The sequence below is a fragment of the Podarcis pityusensis genome (assembly GCF_964106645.2).
Source record: "Podarcis pityusensis genome assembly, chromosome: 10".
NCBI lineage: Eukaryota > Metazoa > Chordata > Lepidosauria > Squamata > Lacertidae > Podarcis > Podarcis pityusensis.
In genome coordinates, this window is record NC_138035.1 from 3,772,705 (window position 1) to 3,791,760 (window position 19,056).

The window sequence follows — 19,056 nt, forward strand, 5'->3', positions numbered from 1 at the left end:
AGGGTGTTCCACAGGGAGGGTGCCACTACCGAGAAGGCCCTCTGCCTGGTTCCCTGTAACTTTGCTTCTCGCAGTGAGGGAACCGCCAGAAGGCCCTCGGTGCTGGACCTCAGTGTCTAGGTAGAACGATGGGGGTGGAAATGCTCTTTCAGATATACTGGACAGAGGCTGTTTAGGGCATTAAAGGTCAGCACCAACACTTTGAATTGTGCTCAGAAACGTACTGGGAGCTAATGTAGGTCTTTCAAGACCGGTGTTATGTGGTCTCGGTGGCCGCTCCCAGTCCCCAGTCTAGCTGCTGCATTGTGGATTAGTTTTAGTTTCTGGGTCACCTTCAAAGGTAGCCCCACGTATAGCGCATTGAAGTCCAAGCGGGAGATAACCAGAGCATGCACCACTCTGGCAAGGCAGTCCACAGGCAGATAGGGTCTCAGCCTGCGTACCAGATAGAGCTGGTAGACAGCTGTCCTGGACACAGAATTGACCTGTGCCTCCATGGACAGCTGTGAGTCCAAAATGACTCCCAGGCTGCACACCTGGTCCTTCAGGGGCACAGTTACCCCATTCAGGACCAGGAAATCCTCCACACCTGCCCGCCTCCTGTCCCCCAAAAGCAGTACTTCTATCTTGTCAGGATTCAACCTCAATCTGTTAGCCGCCATCCATCCTCCAACCACCTCCAGACACTCACATAGGACCTTCACTGCCTTCACTGGTTCTGATTTGAAAGAGAGGTAGAGCTGGGTATCATCCGCATATGGATGAACACCCAGCCCAAACCCCCTGATGATCTCTCCCAGCGACTTCATGTAGATGTTGAAAAGCATGGGAGAGAGGACGGAGCCCTGAGACACCCCACAAGTGAGAGCCCAGTGGTCTGAACACTCATCCCCCAACACCATTTTCTGGACAAGGCCCAGGAGAAAGGAGCGGAACCACTGTATGACAGTGCCCCCAGCTCCCAGCCCCTCAAGACGGTCCAGAAGGATGTTATGCTCAATGGTATCAAACGCCGCTGAGAGATCCAGCAGAACTAGGAAACCTTTGTCCCTAGCCCACCAGAGATCATCAACCAGTGCGACCAAGGCAGTTTCAGTCCCATGATGAGGCCTGAATCCCAACTGGAAGGGATCCAAATGGTCCGCTTCTTCCAGGCGTGCCTGGAGTTGTTCAGCAACTACTCGCTCAATCACCTTGCCCAAGAATGGAAGATTTGAGACTCAGCGATAGTTGGGCATCGTGGCCGCATCTAAAAATGGTTTTTTAAGAAGCGGTTTAATAACTGCCTCTTTCAGCGGGTCTGGAAAGGCTCCCTCATGGAGGGAAGCATTCACCACGCCACGAAGCCCATCGCCCAGCCCTTCCTGGCTAGCTTTTATCAGCCAGGATGGGCAAGGATCAAGGAGACAAGTGGTTGGTTTCACTTGTCCAAGCGGTCTGTCCACATCCTCGAGGGTAACAGGTTGGAATTGATCCCACACAACTTGACTAGACAGACTCTAGCACTCTCCCACCCCGGCCCTGATGCCATGGTGGAGTCTACCTGAGCGACTTGAGTGACCTGAGTGAATCTGAGCGACTTTATCTGTAAAAAACTTTGCAAAATCATTGCAGGAGATCATGTGGGCCGCACTGAGCCCTGATGGAGCAGGTGGTTCTGCTAAATTGCGAACCACCTGAAAAAGTCTCCTGCTGCTGTTTTCTGCAGATGCAATAGAGGCGGTGAAGAAAGTAGTTTTCGCCGTCACTACCGCCACTTGGTAGGCTCAACATTCAGCTCTAACCCGTGTCTGGTCAGCTTCAGAATGGGTCATCCACCACCGGTGCTCTAGCCGTCTCAACGATTGTTTCATTGCCCTCAGATCCGTGGAAAACCACGGGGCTGTTCGGGCTCCATGCAGTCAGAGAGGGTGCTTCGGAGCCAGTCAATAGCCCTGGTTAACTCCACATTCCAGCGGGCCACCAGGGAATCAGCTGAAAGGCCATCAACATGGGATAAAGCATCCCCTACCACTCTCTGGAAACCATTTGGATCCATTATATGGTGGGAGCAGACCATCCAAATCGGTCCTACCTCCCTGCAGAGGGGAAGGGTCGCGGAGAAGTCCAGTTGCACCAGGAAGTGATCTGACCATGGCACTTCTTTTGTTTTGCTTTTACTTAGTGTCAGATCATGAACATCCATAGAGGTAAACACCAGGTCCAAGGCATGTCCGCGGCTATGGGTTGGGCCAGACTTATTCAGGGACAGCCCCATGGAGGCCATGCTTTCCACGAAGTCCCGAGCGGCCCCTTGTAAGGTCGTGTCAGCATGGATGTTAAAATCCCCTAGGACAACCAAACTAGGTGTCTCCAGGAGAACATCCACCATGACCTGAAGCAGCTCGGGCAGGGAATCCTTGGTGAAGCGGGGGGGGGGGTCAGTACACCAAAAGGAATCCTGTACTGCCCCTATTGCCCAACTTCCAGAACATGCACTCAGAAAACTGGGTCTTTTCAATAGGATGCCTGCTGCAAACTAATGACTTCCTAAAAATCACTGCAAACCCCTCTCCCCGCCCACATGACCTGGGTTGCTGTGTGTAAGAGAAACCTGGCAGACAAGCAGCGGCAAGGACAGGCCCATCTGCTTCATACAACCAAGTCTCTGTTACACATGCCAGGTCAAGTCCTCCAACCACGATCAAGTCATGGATCACAATGGTTTTATGGATCATTGACCTGGCATTGCACAGCAGCACCTTCAGGTTGTGTGGGTATCCCTTTGCTGATTCCAGTATCCCGTCTGGTCAAGACCAGACCTGGAGGCAGGGATAGTCCTCAAACAATGACTAAGCCCGCTTCCTCGGTAATGACGTGGTCTGGTCTTAGCGTAGCTCCTCCTCCTACCCGTGATCACTGAGATTGGTTGTCCCAGTACATCGCCCCCCCCCCCCCCGTGGAACCTGCCCCAGCCATTTTGTTTGTTGGGATCCACTCCCAGGCAGCCCTGACCCCTCCCCTCAAAATCAAATTAAAACCTATACAACAAACAAACTAACAAAACAATAAAACAAACCAAAAAAAGAGAATGTTACAAACACGCCATAATTAAATTAAATTAAACAAATTCCCGCACCCAACTAAACACCCACCCCACCCCCTCTTACGCACAGCAAATGAAAAAGCAATGTCATCAAATGATAGTAATGCAGCAGCAACCTTTCATAATCCTCAATCATCGTTAATAAAGCAGCATGATCTTGGAATACAGCCTTTTCAAATCAATTGTTTCCTCACAGGAAAGGCAGCTGCTCTCTGTCCATGAACAGGCCCTCTCTTTCTCTGGTCCATCGTTCCTTTGGACATTCCCCATCCTCTGCATCATAAAGACACTGACGTCCAGCTCCGAGGGCCTTCTGGCGGTTCCCTCATTGCGAGAAATGAGGTTACAGGGAACCAGGCCTTCTCGGTAGTGGCGCCCACCCTGTGGAACACCCTCCCTTCAGATGTGAAGGAAATAAGCAGCTATCTTATCTTTAAAAGACATCTGAAGGCAGCCCTCTTCAGGGAGGTTTTTAATATTTAACGCTGTACTGTTTTAAACATTTGATTGGGAGCTGCCCAGAGTGGCTGGGGAAACTCAGCCAGATGGGTGGGGTATAAATAATAAATTATTATGATTATATTATTATAATCCTCCACCCAGCCCTGTTTCCACCTCTAGATCTTCATGAGTCACCTTCACAGTCCCAATGGCCTCAAGAGGTCCAAGTGGACCATTTTGGGAGACCCAGGTCTAAGTCTTTTCCAGGGACTGTGGCCTGGGTCAGTCAGAGAACTAGTGACAAGGCTTGGTGCTTGGGGTCAGCTGAATGGGTGCTCAGGGAAGCTCCTGTTCTTGGAGACGGACTCCGTCTACATGCCTCACATTGCATGGAGAGAGCAGGAGAAGCAGAAGGAAAGCAGCTGGCAAATGGGAAACACCCCACCCCAATTGTTCCTCATAATAATGATGTGCTGCCTGATCTCGAGCCCCTCTTCTGACACAGGACTACCCTAATCTGGCACTGACAAAGCTGGATATTCAAGGCAAAGGGATAACTGTACTTAATGAAAAGTTCAACTTTGTAACACTGTCCTAAAGGATCTTCACTCGCTCTCAGTGCATTTCCGAGCACAATTCAAACTGCTTGTGCTGATCTTTAAAGTGTCATGGTTGCATCTTTCAGGCAAGAAAAGTATTGATCTGACATATAGAGATCATTCCTAGTCTATTGGTTCAAGGAGGTCCTAGTAGTTTTGCTCTGTGTAATTCAAAGCTGGTGTTTTCTTTAGCTGGAGCATTTTAGCTGCTAAGGGAGTTTCCTTTCTGCTGAGAGCAGGTGGTGGAATAAGTTGTAATGAGGTTATGCTGAACCTTCTTGTCTTTGGGAACCAGAAGAAACTGGTTTAAACTGGAGTGAGCCAGGCTTGTTATCCGGTCCCAAGGTTACTCTGACATGGAATTGTCTATAAATCGCAGTATTGAAAGGCGCCTGGTCCCACTTCCTATTCTGCTATTCTCTACTCTTCTTGTGTCTTTCTTACTTGAGTGCTGTTTTGCTATGCTGTGTTAGGGTTTTACTGTAAATTCAGTTATTGGGTTGTTATGATTCTTTGCCTTCAATACTAAATTTATCTGCTGAATGGATTTTTTTGCTGCCTCTGAGTGTTTTTTTCTACTCTGCTAACTATATGTCGGACTTGGAGATCATTATGGAAGAACAAGATCTGCAACCTAAAGCCTTCAACCGCCTTGGCCCTGTAGACCTGAAGGATCGTTCCCCCCCCCCTCCACATCCTTCACTCTGATCCCTGAGGTCCTCCTCTGAGGGTCTTCTGCTGGCCCCTCTCTGTGATAAGTGAGGTTACAGGGAACCAGGCAGAGGGCCTTCTCGGTGGTGGTGCCCGCCCTGTGGAACGCCCTCCCTTCAGAGGTCAAGGAAATGAACAACTATCTGACATTTAGAAGACAGCTGAAGGCAGCCTTGTGTCAGGAGGTTTTTAATGTTTAATGTTTTCCTGTCTTTTATATGTACTGGAAGCTGCACAGAATGGCTGCGGAAACCCAACTAGATGGGCGGGGTATAAATAGTAAAATTATTATTATTATCTTGTGGGGTTTTTTGTAGTTATTTTGGAATTTGTACTGCAATATCAGCTCATGAAATGTTATGGGTGGAGAAAATCACAGGGTTGCTGTGTAAAATATAATCCCACCCACGACTTCTCATTTACATACAGTCTGTAAATTTGGGAAGGTCACACACCTCACCTGTGCTAATACTGGCAGTCTTTGGCCTCCACAGGCACACCCGGTGTGTAGAGCCTCCAGCCACAGGCACTGTCTATCAAGAAAATGGGTCCTTTGACTAGGAAGATTCATGCAGTTATTGTCATCGGATGATGATGGGTTGTATCTCAGCTTGTCAGTCACTCTGACACTGCCTACAAAGAATAAGAGGAACAGAAATGCTTTTTTTTTATATAAAAAAGACACAAAAGAATAAAAAGATTAACACATAATAAAAAAGAAAAACAAGAAATACATACAACAATTAAATCAATTGGTTAATAACCCTATTTTCTTCACTTTTCGGACTTCCTTGCATCTCTCGTTCCTGCGTTCCCAATTATAAAATTTTAAACAGCAATTTATCGCCTTATTTCAAATCTTATTTTGTAACTTTCCAATATTATGTCTCTAACTTTAAATATTTTTATCAAAAACTTAAATTCTTAATTTAGACAAAATATTAATCCAAGGTTTATCTTTTTCTCAAATTTCACATATTCTCATAGTCCTTTCAGCTCACTTGCTAGTGCCATGTTATTTTCAGTCCTGCATCCTTCTTAACACTCATGCAATTTACATTGTTTTTGTAAATAGATCTTAAATTTCTTCCAGTCCTCTTCCACAGCTTCTTCTCCCAGGTCTCGGATTCTGCCAGTCATTTCTGCCAATTCCATATAGTCGATCAGTTGCGTCTGCCATTCTTCCAGCGTGGGCAAATCTTGGATTTTCCAATATTTTGCGATAAGTATCCTTGCTGCTGTTGCTGCATACATAAAAAAAGTTCGGTCCTTCTTTAACACCCTCTGGCCAACAATGCCCAAAAGGAAGGCCTCTGGTTTCTTAGGGAAGGTATACTTAAATACCTTTTTCAATTCATTATAGATCATTTCCCAGAAGGCCTTAACCCTAGGGCAAGTCCACCAGAGGTGAAAGAACGTTCCTTCAGTTTCTTTACATTTCCAACATTTATTGTCAGGCATATGATATATTTTTGCAAGCTTGACTGGGGTCATGTACCACCTGTATATCATTTTCATAATATTTTCTTTTAAGGCATTACATGCCGTGAACTTCACACCGGTGGTCCATAACCTTTCCCAGTCAGCAAACATAATGTTGTACCCAATATCATTTTATCATAGCTGATTTAACCGTTTCATCTTGTGTATTCCATTTTAACAGCAAGTTATACATTTTCGACAATACCTTAGTCTTAGGTTCTAACAGTTCTGTTTCTAATTTCGATTTTTCCACCTGGAATCCTATCTTTTTATCCAAGAGGAACAGAAATGCTTTTGAGGTGCAACTTCTATATCAATCCTGAGAGCCATTCCATGGACTCTACACCCCTGTTTCTGATGACAGGTGTACATTATCCTCATCCTCAAGAAAGGACAATTAAAGATGGAAGCCTGAGAGAGAGGAAAAGGTTTCTGGCTGCTTCCTGGGTGGGATTGCAAAAACCAAGAGCCACTTCTGAGAAGGCCTCCCCCCTCCCCTCTTCCTCTCGGGATTTTCTCTCCTCTCCAGGGGAACAATGGTTGGACTGGGCAGAAGCGCTGCGTCTGGACAGGGCAGGGGATTATGGGGTGGGAAGAGGATGGAGATTGCAGGAAAGAAGGGTGGGAGGACTAGACCCCACTTTCCAGGGATCCCTCTCTGCTCGCCTTGAAGGAGAGTGGATTCCTGGGCGGGAGAGAGAAGCCAAGGCGGCCCCTCCGGAGATTCATCATGGGCGTCAGGATGGAGATGTCTCCCCAAAGACTGGTCTTCCTCTCTCCCCCCCCCCATTGCTGCGCTTCCCTGACCCGGGGATGCCCCCTCCCTTCTCCCCCCACTTCCATGACCCCCTCGCTTTCTCCCGGAGTCTCCCCTGCATCCAGACGCCCCCTTGGCTCACCCTTCGGCATGCGCGACCCATCTCTCCATCCGGAGGGGCCCCCCAAGACGAGTCGGGGAGGGACAGGGGGTCTCTATCCAGGCGCCTCCCGCACCCCTTAACCCTTTCCTGACCCGCTTCTCTCCGCCCCCCAGGGATGCCTGCGCGGGGGAAAGGGGGCCAGGGAGTCCTCGTGGGTGGGCGCCCCATGTCCGCCCCTTCGCAGCACGGGATCCAGGCCCCACGGAAGGCGCTTGGGGGAGCTGGCGGAGTCTCTGAGTCCTTTTCTCCAGCCTCCCCCCCCCCCGTGACCCCTTTACCTCTTTGTCCTCGCTCCCGATTTACCTGCCGCCCCTCCTCCCTTTCCGAAATCGCGTGGCCCTAGAGCTACGGGGTAGAGCAGGAATCCGGAGTGGAAGCTCCACTTCCGAGAGAAGCAGGCAGTTTGGGGGGGCCTCACACTCCCCATTCCTGGAACAGAAGCAGGATTGGAGGAGGAGGAGGAACAATGTATTGGGGGAGGGATTTGGGATGGTGGGGGCGGGGTGAGAGGAGGATGTGCCGGGAGGGGAGGGAAAGGATTGAGGGGGGGAGAAGGTTTCCCCCCTCCCCTCTTCCTTCTGGATCAGGAGAGCGGGGGAGGGGCTGATCCCGGAGATCCAGCTGCAAAGAGGGGTCCCCCCCCACAAGTGCAAGATCCTCCCCTCCCCCACTCCACGAGCTTAGATCCCTCCGTGTTTTAGGTATTGGTGCTGTTCAAACCAGGAATGGAGGGGGGCAGCTAAACGACTCCCCCAAATCCCAGCTCTGACTTAGGCCAGGACAAGGACCGTGGACACAGGCACCGTCCATGCACAACAGCCAAGCGGATTCCAAAATCTGAGGGCTCCCTTGGACAAAAAACAAGGAGACCAGCCAGGAAGAGCAGAGCAAAAGAGCAGCCAGTCGGCTTGGTCTTGATTGAAGACTGTCGCCACAGGACTCCCACCTGCCCCCAGGTGGAACAAGATGGAAGCCCCCAACAAAAGAAGACCCCAACTTTTATTAGCTGCTAATCCCCCATGCTACACCCCCAAGACTACATCATGACTACATCATTGACACATCACAAAGAGGAGGGGTTCAGGAAGAAGAAGAGTTTGGATTTGATATCCCACTTTATCACTACCCGAAGGAGTCTCAAAGCGGCTAACATTCTCCTTTCCCTTCCTCCCTTCCCTTCCTCCCCCCCCCCCCCACAAACACTCTGTGAGGTGAGTGAGGCTGAGAGACCTCAGAGAAGTGTGACTTCTCTGAAGGAGGAGGAGGAGTTGTGGTGGTAACCTGAGGGTCTTCTCACCTGTCCGGTTTCTCCTTTCCCCTCCCCACGATTACATTCCTGAGGACAAAGGGGAGTTCACTGTTTCCTGCCCCCAGAGGGAAGGGCTGGTCACTGTCCTGTGTTTCAGTCCCTACTGAATCCACTTCCATATGCAGGTCCTTTGTGAGTGGAATGATCTTCTGTCCAGGACCATCAAAGTTGGAATGCCAACTGGGTAGGGCTCGCTGGGACGTGTTGGCTGCCTTGTGTCAAGCCTCCCCCCTTTGATAGTCCTTCCCTCATGGTGTAAAATAAAAGTTGAACGGTGCAGATCCGATGTACCGCTGATTTTGTATGAATTTATAACAGAAGCATTGCGTATGTCGTGTGTGAGTGTCATGTTTGTACAAACTGAATGATTGAGGGGAGGGTTTCCTGCCACACATGAATCCCAATCCCAAAGAAGGGCAGTGCCAAAGAATGCGCCAATTATCGCACAATTGCGCTCATTTCACAGGCTAGCAAGGTTATGCTTAAGATGCTACAAGGCAGGCTTAAGCAGTATGTGGACCGAGAACTCCCAGAAGTGTAAACTGGATTTAGAAGAGGCAGAGGTACCAGAGACCAAATTGCAAACATGCGCTGGATTATGGAGACTACAGAACATCCTTTGACTGTGTTGACCACAGCAAACTATGGCGAGTTCTTAAAGAAATGGGAGTGCCTGACCACCTCATCTGTCTCCTGAGAAATCTCTATGTGGAACAAGAAGGAGGACGGTATACAGTGGTGCCCCGCAAGACGAATGCCTCGCAAGACGGAAAACCCGCTAGACGAAAGGGTTTTCCGTTTTGGAGGTGCTTCGCAAAATGAATTTCCTATGGGCTATGGACACGAAAATGTCTTGCGAGTTCCTGCAGGGTTTTCCCCCCTTTTCCCCAAGCCTCTAAGCCGCTTATCAGCTGATCCGCTAAGCCGCTAAACAGCTGATCGCTAAGCCACTTATCAGCTGATCCACTAAGCCGCTTAACAGCTGATCCGCTAAGCCGCTAATCAGCTGATCCGCTAAGCCGCTAATGGGCTTGCTTCGCAAGACGAAAAAACCGCAAGACGAAGAGACTCGCGGAACGGATTCTTTTCGTTCCGCCACTGTATTGTCTCCCTGCTTATTTAACATAAATGCAGAATTCATCATGCGAAAGGCTGGGCTGGATGAATCCTGTAATAAAAAATTTAAGGTCTTTTATCCAAACCAATCCTGCCTCCGCATGATAGAATTGCAAATCTGGCAATGCAAAACCTCCTCTCTCCTTTTTATCTGTTAATAACGGGTGTTTAATTATCGCTTTCTTTCCACTCCATATCAATCTAGATATTTCCCTTTTCCACTCCTGAAAACAATTCATTCCTCCTAAAATGGGCATTGTTTGGAATAAGAAAATCATTCTGGGGAGGATTCATTACATGAATCCATGGGCTGGTCGCAGCAGGAGGGGGAGTCTCCCTGGATGCTTCAGCATCCGGCCTCCTCTGGGTCTCCTGGCCCCCTCCTCTCCTCCCTCTGAGCCTGAACTGCTCTCTGCCCCAGCCTCTTCCTGCTCACCAAACCCTGTTTCCTCCTCAGCTTGCAACATCTCCCCTCCCATTCTGTTCCCTTTTCTCCCTCTTTCTGCTCATTGCCATCCCACCACCAGTCCCCAGGATCTGAGCCTTCTTCCCTTGTGGGTCCCCCAGACTGGTGCCTCCCCTCCCCCACCAGCAAGTCCATGACAACAACAGCAGCCACAGCACTGTGGTCCTCTGGTAGGAAAACTCCTGAGAAGCATGATTGAAGCAAAACTTCTGGGACCATCTTCCTCAAACCCCAGAATGAGCAGGAGCTCTGGGGTTGCCCCATGGGGTTCATGAGTGAAGATGCCCCCCAGGAGATTTCCCTGGTACCTGCAGCCCCTCCTTCCCCCTCTTGAAATTAGGCTTGGGGGGGGGGGGAAATCTCCCATTCAATTTCAGTATTTCAAGTTTTCTTCAGAATACGCAGGGCAGGAGGCAGTTCTGGTGAAGAAGCAGTGCTGGGAGATCATGTGGTGGGGGGGTGACAAAGTTTGGTGCAAAAATCAAAGGTACTTTCATCTAAAATTATACTCACTATTCTGAGATGTTGCCTTCCAGAGCTTCACATATACCTCATGCTTGTAGGAATGATTTCCTGCTGAGTTCATTGCTCAGAGTGGACTCTGAGAGGAAGATGTCCCACACTCCATACATCTAAATGGGTTCTCCCATGTGAGAGTCCCTAGATGTTCCTTAAATACTCCATTATAAATAAAGCACTTTTTGCAATCTTTTTAATTAAACTGCTTCTCCTCTTTGAGTTTGTGATGGTTTGAAGGGTTTCAACTCTTACAAGTTCTTCCTGTCTGTGAGTCTGTTGATTTTGAACTTCCACTAAGAGTGAACCTCTATCTACTTTCCTGATATTTATATGGTTTATATTTTATGTGAGTTTGTTGACATAAATCAAGGGTTCCACTCTGACTGAAGCTCCTTCTACACTCCATACCTTTAAATGGTTTATCCCGTGTGAGTCTGTTGATGTTATCTAAGGTGTCCATTAACCCTAAAGCTCTTTCCACACTCCATACATTTATATGGTTTCTCCCCTGTGTGAGTCCGTTGATGATTTCTAAGGTCTCCACTCTGACTGAAGCTCTTTCCACACTCCATGCATTTAAATGGTTTCATCCCTGTGTGAGACCGTTGATGTTTTTTAAGGTTTCCATTATCACTAAATCTCTTTCCACAATCGATACATTTATATGGTTTCTCCCCTGTGTGAATCCGTTCATGATTTCTAAGGTTTCCATTACCACTAAAGCTTTTTCCACACTCCATGCATTTAAATGGTTTCTCCCCTGTATGAGTCCGTTGATGTGATCTAAGGCTTCCATTCTGACTGAAAACCTTTCCACACTCCCTGCACGTAAAACGTTTTCTCTCTGTGTGAGTCCGCTGGTGTGTTCTAAGTTTTGCATTGAAAGAGAAGCTCTTTCCGCACTCCATACCTTTAAATGGGTTCTGTCCTTTTTGTGTTCGTTGATGTGAACTATGTGTGCTCATTCAGTGAAGCATATTCTATATTTCACACATTTTAATGGCTATTCCTAATGAAACGAAAGGTGCCCTGTCCCCTGCAATTCTGTCTTCTCCATCACCTTTTTCAGAGTGGGCAGAAAGGAAATCCTGTTTGGGTTTCAAGAAAGAGAACACAGGGGGGGAAAGGACACATCAACTGCCATTAGCACCTTCTCTTATTTCAACATCTCCTACATTCTCCCATGTCCTCCCCATGTTCCCAATTTTTAGGAAATGAAAATGGTATGATGTTAAATGGTAGTAATGCATCAGCAACCTTTCATAATCCTCAATCATCTTTAATAACACAGCATGATCTTGTAATACCGTTGTCCTCTGAGACTGCCTTTGAAATCAAGTGGTTGCCCCTGTTTCCACCTCTAGATCTTCATGAATCACCTGCACAATCCCACTGACCTCAGGAGGTCCATATGGACCATTTTGGGAGACCCAGGTCTACATCTCTTCCATGGACTGTGGTCTGGGTCAATCAGAGAACTAGTGACAAGGCTTGGTGCTTGGCGCCAGCTGAATGGGTGCTCAGGGAAGCTCCTGTTCTTGGAGATGGACCTCTGTCTACATGCCTCACATTGGATGGAGAGAGCAGGAGAAGCAGAAGGAAAGCAGATGGCACATGGGAATCCCAGGCAGAAACACCCACCCCAATGGTTCTTTATAATGATGATGTGCTGCCTGATCCTGTGCTTGTCTTCTGACAGAGGATTATCCTAATCTGGCGCTGAAAAGCAGGATATTCAAGGCAAGGAGATAACTGTACTTCATGGTAGGTAGCCATATTGGTCTGACACAGTTGAAGTAAAAAATTAACAAAAATAGTCCAGTAGCACCTTAGGGACCAACTAAGTTTGTTCTAGGTATAAGCTTTCGTGTGCATGCACACTTCTTCATATAGTGATGGGTAGTGGGAGATGGTAGTAGGAGTACCCTTCTGAGAAAAACCCCACCCCACCCTCCCACGATATACAAGGGTCTGGTGACATCTGTGTCACTGTATCTGAAGAAGTGTGCATACACACGAAAGCTTATACTCAGGACAATCTTAGTTGGTCTCTAAGGTGCTACTGGACTATTTTTTAATTTTTTATTCCAACTGTGTCAGACCAACACATCTACCTACATGAATCTAGATGTCATGGGCTGTTGGGGAGGAGTAGTTCATTTGGTGGTCGTCATGTCCTGCACCTTCTGGGGTCATTTTTCCACCTTTGGTGCCCACCCTGCACTCAGCTCTCACCTGTGGCTTCCAGAAGCTGTCAGCATGCAACAGGGGTTCAAGCAACGGCTTCAACCGGCCGGCTAAACCAGGTGAGGAAAGCTGATGGATCTCAAATCCTTGGGGGGGCTGGGGAATTCTGCTGCACCTGAAGTCAAGTCCTGGTGGATGGAGAGGAGGAGAACAACCGTGAATCCCACAATCCAGAAGGCAGATTCTGCCCGTGCGGAAGAGGAAAGTGAAGGGCAGAGGGGGCACGTCCACCTGGAGGCTTGTTATCTAGTCCCAGGGTTACTCTCAATAGCCTCGGCCCTGTGGACCTGAAGGAGCATCTTCACCCCCATCGCTCAGTCAGGACAGGAGGTCCGCCTCCGAGGGTCTTCTGCTGGTTCCCTTGCTGTTACAAGTGAAGTTCCCGGGAACCAGGCAGAGGGCCTCCTGCCCCATGGAATGCCCTCCCTTCTGTGGGCAAGGAAACAGGCAATCATCTGACATTTAGAAGACAGCTGTATCAGGAGGTTTGTAATGTTTGATGTTTTACTGTCTTGTATATATACTGTACTGTCGGGAAGGTAAACAGCCTTTCCGTGCGCTGCTCTGGTTCGCCAGAAGCAGCTTAGTCATGCTGGCCACATGACCCGGAAGCTGTACGCCGGCTCCCTCGGCCAATAAAGCGAGATGAGCTCCGTAACCCCAGAGTCGGCCACGACTGGACCTAATGGTCAGGGGTCCCTATACCTTTAACTATATGTACTGTAAGCTGCCCAGAGCAGCTGGGGGAAGATACTGATACTAGAACTTCTACAGTGGAACCTCGGGTTACAGACGCTTCAGGTTACAGAGTCTGCTAACCCAGAAATAGTACCTTCTGTTAAGAACTTTGCTTCAGGATGAGAACAGAAATTGCGTGGCGGCAGTGGGAGGCCCCATTAGCTAAAGTGGTACCACAGGTTAAGAACAGTTTCAGGTTAAGAACGGACCTCCAGAACGAATTCAGTTCTTAACCTGAGGTACCACTGTACTATTATTATTATCTTGTGATTTTTTTGTAGTTATTTTGGAATTTTTACTGCAATATTAGCTTACGAAATGTTATGGGTGGAGAAAATCACAGGGTTGCCGTAAACTATAATCCCACCCACAAACTCTCATTCACATACAGTCTGTAAATTTGGAGGGGGGGGTCACACACCTCACCTGTGCTAATACTGGCAGTCTTTGGCCTGCACAGGCACACCTGGTGTGTAGAGCCTCCAGCCACAGGCACTGTCTATCATGAAAATGGGTCCTTTGACTGGGAAGATTCATGCAGTCACTGTCATAGGATGATGATGGATTGTATCTCAGCTTGTCAGTCACTCTGACACTGCCTAGAAAGAATAGGGGGAACAGAAATGCTTTTGAGGTGCAACTTCTGTATCAATCCTGAGCGCCATTCCATGGACTCTGCACCCCTGTTTCTGATGACAGGTGTACATTATCCTCACCCTCAGCGGAAAAGGCAATAAAGACTGGAAGCCTGAGAGAGAGGAAAAGGTTTCTGGCTGCTTCCCGGGTGGGATTGCGGAAACCAAGAGCCGCTTCCGAGAAGGCCTCCCCCCTCCCCCCTCGTCTCGGGATTTCCTCTCCTCTCCAGGGGTCCAATGGTTGGACTGGGCAGAAGCGCTGCGTCCGGACAGGGCAGGGACTTATGGGGTGGGAAGAGGATGGAGGTTGCAGGAATGAAGGGGAGGGGGGACTGGACCCCCCACTTTCTAGGGATCCCTCTCTGGTCGCCCTGAAGGGGGGGTCGATTCCTGGGCGGGAGGGATAAGCCAAGGCGGCCCCCCCGGAGATTCCCCAAGTAAGCCACGATGGAGACGTGTCCCCAAAGACTGTTCTTCCTATCTCCCCCCCCCACCCAGTGCTCCGCTTCCTCCCCCCTCCCTCTCTCCCGTAGTTTCCCCTGCACTCCGGCGCGACTGGCCCCTCACCCTGCTCGCCCCATCTCTCCATCCTACGGCCCCCCAACGGGAGTGGGGGAGGAACAGGGGGGTCTCTATCCTGGCTTCTCTCCGCGCCCCAGGGATGCCTGCGCGGGGGAAACGGGGCCAGGGAGTCCTCGTGGGTGGGCGCCCCATCTCCGCCCCTTCGCAGCAGGCGTGCCGGGATCCAGGCCCCACGGAAGGCGCTTGGGGGAGCTGGAGGGGTCTTTGGGTCCTTTTCTCCCCCCTCCCCCCCCCGGGACCCCTTTACCTCTTTCTCCTCGCTCCCGATTCTCCTTTCCTGCAACATCCTAGCGCCCCCCCTAGAGCTGTGGGGCAGAGCAGCAATCCGGAGAGGAAGCTCCACTTGCGGGAGAAGCAGGCAGGTTGGGAGGGGGCTCACCCCCCTCTCATTTCCGGAGCAGAAGCCGGATTGGAGGAGGAGGAGGAAGAGGAGGAGGAAGAGGGTGCAACGTATGGGGGGCGGGAATTGGGGTTGTGGGGGCGGGGTGAGAGGAGGATGTGCCGGGAGGGGAGGGAAAGTATTGAGGGGGGGAGAGGAAGGTTTTCCCCCTCCCCTCTTCCTTCTGGATTAGGAGAGCGGGGGAGGGGCTGATCCCGGAGATCCAGCTGCAAAGTGGGTCCCGTCCCTCCTACAAGGTTTGCATTGCAACATCCTCCCCTCCCCTCCCCCACCCCACGAACTTAGATCCCTCCGTGTTTTAGGTCTTGGTCTGTTCAAACCAGGAATGGAGGGGGGCAGCTAAACGACCCCCCCCCCACAAATCCCAGCTCCCCACCCCAGCCTCTGACTAAGGCCAGGACAAGGACTGTGGACACAGGCCCCGTCCCTGCACAACAGCCAAGAGGCTCAGAAAAGCAGCCGATACAATTGTAGCCAGAAGCGGATTCCAAAATCTGAGGGATCCCGTGTGTTAAGTCGTGGGTTGACATAGCAGCCGGCACAGCGATTTCTTCAAGTAGCTCTTTATTATGGTAAGCTGGAATAGAACTGACTGCGAACAGCTCAGCCGGCCTGTATTTATAGGCAGCCGGCTGTCAACATTGTAACCACAACAGCCCAGAGTTCCCGCCTAAAATAACAGACGCGGACCTGAGTGAAAACTATCTACAGACCTGAGTGAAAACTATATACAGTATCCCCCTGTTGGCCCAGGGTGAAACTACACTACATAACACCCCTCCCCACCGAGATAAGGCGTTAGTTACAATCGTAATGGTTTCCTTATATACAGCACTACGCGTAATGGTTCAATTAAGCACAAAAGCATATCGGTTACATTTCCCATACTTAGACCAACAGTGATACCTGTCCAACAACATAGTCCTTTAAATAAGTTGGGCGCTTGGAAACTCTGCCAGACCGCCGGGGACTGGTAGCCAAGTCCGGAGGGCCACACAGTTCTCGCTGAGGCTGTGGTGCGACCCTAGGTGGCGTTGGAACCAACTCCCCTGGATCCGCTGCTGTGGGTGGAGCCTCCGCAAGTGGAGTGGTCTGAGTCTGTTCTGAAACGGCTTGGTTCGGCTCCACGCTGGCAGCTTGCGAGGGAGGTGTAGGTGGGGCCTCGCCATCTGTACGTGTCTCTTCTGGAGCCGCAAGCGCAGTTGGGGGCACCTCGGTAGTGTCCAAGTCCCCAACCCTGCGCCTAAGCTGGTCTATGTGCCGTCGCCACAAGCGTCCGTCTTCGAGTGCCACCTGGTACGAGCGAGGTCCAGTGACTCCCACTACTGTGGCTGGCACCCAAGGGATGTCCCCCACATAGTTCCGGGCAAAGACCTGGTTTCCTGGGACAAATGACCGTGGTGCGTTGGCACAGCCTGGGGGTTCAGCCACGGCAAAGTCTGGGTGTAGCCGGTCGAGCGGTGACCTGAGGCGGCGGCCCATAAGCAGTTCAGCAGGACTCCTCCCTGTGGCCGCATGAGGGGTGATGTGTTGCACGAACAAGTATTCGGCGACCCGCTCATGCCAGTCTCCCCGGTCCAGGCGCGCCAGTGCCTCTTTTGTCGAGCGCACCATTCTTTCCGCTTGCCCGTTGCTGGATGGATGAAAGGGTGCCGTTAGGGCATGGCGGATGCCCAGTCCCAAAAGATACCGCTCAAACGTGCCTGACGTGAACTGCGGTCCGTTGTCAGAGACAAGGACATCAGGACACCCATGCGTTGCAAACAGGCCTCGCAGCACCCGGATGACAGCTTCGGTAGTGGTGGAGGGCATCAGGGCGACCTCCAGCCATTTGGAATAGGCGTCCACCACTACCATAAAGGTCCGGCCGTGAAAGGGGCCAGCCAGATCGATGTGCACCCTCGACCAGGGTGTCTTTGGCGTCTCCCAGGTGTGTCCCTTAGCTGCCGGTGGTGCAGGCCTCGACTCCTGGCACGCTTGACAGGCGGACACCCAGGCAGTGATGGCATCGTCCATATTAGGCCACCAGACGTAACACCGAGCCAACGCCTTCATTTTGACAATTCCCGGGTGGCCAACGTGCAGAGCCTCCAGGACGCGCTGACGGAGTCCCTGGGGAATCACGACGCGGTCTCCCCACAGCAGGCAGCCGCGATGAGCTGAGAGTTCATGTTGTCTGGTTGCGAAGGGCTGGAACTCCGATGCAACAGGCCCTTGTGGCCACCCCCTCCACACCCAGTTGAGCACCCGGCTGATGGTGCGATCCTGGGCAGATGCGGAGGCCACAGTGGCAGCCGATACAGGCGCTGCCGGAAGATCCTCAATCAGAAGGAGCGATGAAGCTGGAGCCGGGTCTTCCACAAATGCTGGAAGAGGGCAACGGCTGAGGGCGTCGGCATGGCCCATCGATTTCCCCGGGCGATGGATGAGCCGGTAGTGGTAGGCAGCCAGGAAAACAGTCCATCGCAGCATGCGTGGTGAGAGGACCGGTGGAGTTGGACGATCACCGGCGAGGAGGCCCAGGAGTGGCTTGTGGTCAGTGATGAGGTCAAAAGTCCTGCCATAGAGGTATTCATGGAACCTCTTCACTCCAGCCACAAGTGCCAATGCCTCCTTGTCAAGCTGGCTGTAATTCCGTTCCGTCGGAGATAGTGTCCTGGAAAAGTAGGCGAGCGGTGCTTCTCTTCCATCTGGAAAACGGTGACTAAGGACAGCACCGATGCCAAAAGGTGAGGCGTCGCAGGCAAGGACCAGCGGCCTGGATTCACTGTACTGTACCAGCACACTGTCTGAAGAAAGGAGAGCCTTGACCGCGTTGAAGGCCGCCGTCTCCCGATGACCCCAGGCCCAAGGCGTCTTAGTGCTAAGGAGTCGGTGAAGAGGCTCAGCCACTGTGGCTTTGTGGGGCAGGAACATGTTATAAAAGTTCAGCAGCCCCAGGAATGCCTGCAACTCCGTTTTGTTCTTTGGGGTGGGGGCCTGCTGGATAGCGCGGATCTTGGATGTGGTTGGATGAAGACCGGAGGCATCGATAAGATAGCCCAGGAACTCTACCTGTGGAACGGCGATCTGGCACTTGTCCCTCTTTACCTTGAGCCCGGCCTCCTGGAACCTGGTCAGCACGGCACGGAGGCGCTCGAACAGCTGCTGGTGTGAGTCTGCAGACACCAAGACGTCATCAAAATATGGTACCACGCCCGGAAGCCCTTGCAGGAGACGCTCCATAAGGCTTTGGAAGATGCCAGGAGCCACACTCACCCCGAACTGCAACCGGCGGCAACGGAAAGCCCCCCGGTGGGTGACGATCGTCTGGGCTTCAGCAGTGGCATCATCGACTGGCAGTTGTTGATAGGCTTGGGCAAGGTCCAGCTTAGCGAAGACCTTACCCTCACCCAGGGAATGCAGCAGGTGTTGGACAACAGGAACCGGGTAAGCGTGCTGCTGAAGTGCCTTGTTGATCGTGCACTTGTAGTCAGCGCAGATTCTCACCGACCCATCTGGCTTGACAGGCGTGACGATGGGGGTTTCCCACTTTGCGTGGTCAACCGGCTCCAAAACTCCTTGGGCGATCAGTTTGTCCAGTTGTTCGTCCACCTTAGCCTTGAGAGCAAAGGGAACCCGGCGTGGCTTTAGCTTGATGGGGGCGACTTGTGGATCAAGGCTAAAGGAGATGGGCGTACCTGTATATTGGCCCAAGGTGCCGTCAAAAACCTCGGCAAAGTCTTTGACCAGACCCTCAGTCTCTGCGTTAGAGATGCAGTTGATGCCGGTGACTTCCAGGCCGAGGGCATCAAACCAGTCTAGCC

The 19,056-nt window shown here is 51.0% G+C and overlaps 3 protein-coding genes across 6 annotated transcripts in view; all 3 read right to left on the minus strand.

Annotated features, from left to right (window-relative positions):
• LOC308486279 (uncharacterized protein) overlaps nt 1–19,056 on the minus strand; it is an 80,009-nt gene that overhangs the window by 32,670 nt on the left and 28,283 nt on the right. The gene's annotated exons all lie outside the window — the stretch shown is intronic.
• LOC308486258 (uncharacterized protein) overlaps nt 1–19,056 on the minus strand; it is a 32,451-nt gene that overhangs the window by 3,409 nt on the left and 9,986 nt on the right. Inside the window, exons 1-2 of one of the 4 annotated variants that reach the window (XM_081022867.1) lie at nt 15,098–15,273; nt 5,297–5,393 (exon numbers count right to left, since the gene is read on the minus strand). The gene's annotated coding sequence lies outside the window, so the exon portion shown is untranslated. Of the gene's footprint in view, nt 1–5,296; nt 5,394–14,059; nt 14,233–15,097; nt 15,274–19,056 lie in introns of those variants that run through there. The other 3 variants (XM_081022866.1, XM_081022868.1, XM_081022869.1) reach the window with 3 other exon arrangements.
• LOC308486447 (uncharacterized protein) lies at nt 10,668–14,023 on the minus strand. The gene is made up of 2 exons (XM_081023309.1): nt 13,728–14,023; nt 10,668–11,736 (listed from the first exon to the last, which is right to left on the minus strand). The coding sequence occupies exon 2, from the start codon at nt 11,611–11,613 to the stop codon at nt 11,092–11,094; it is 522 nt and encodes a 173-aa protein (XP_080879435.1). The 5' UTR covers nt 11,614–11,736; nt 13,728–14,023; the 3' UTR covers nt 10,668–11,091.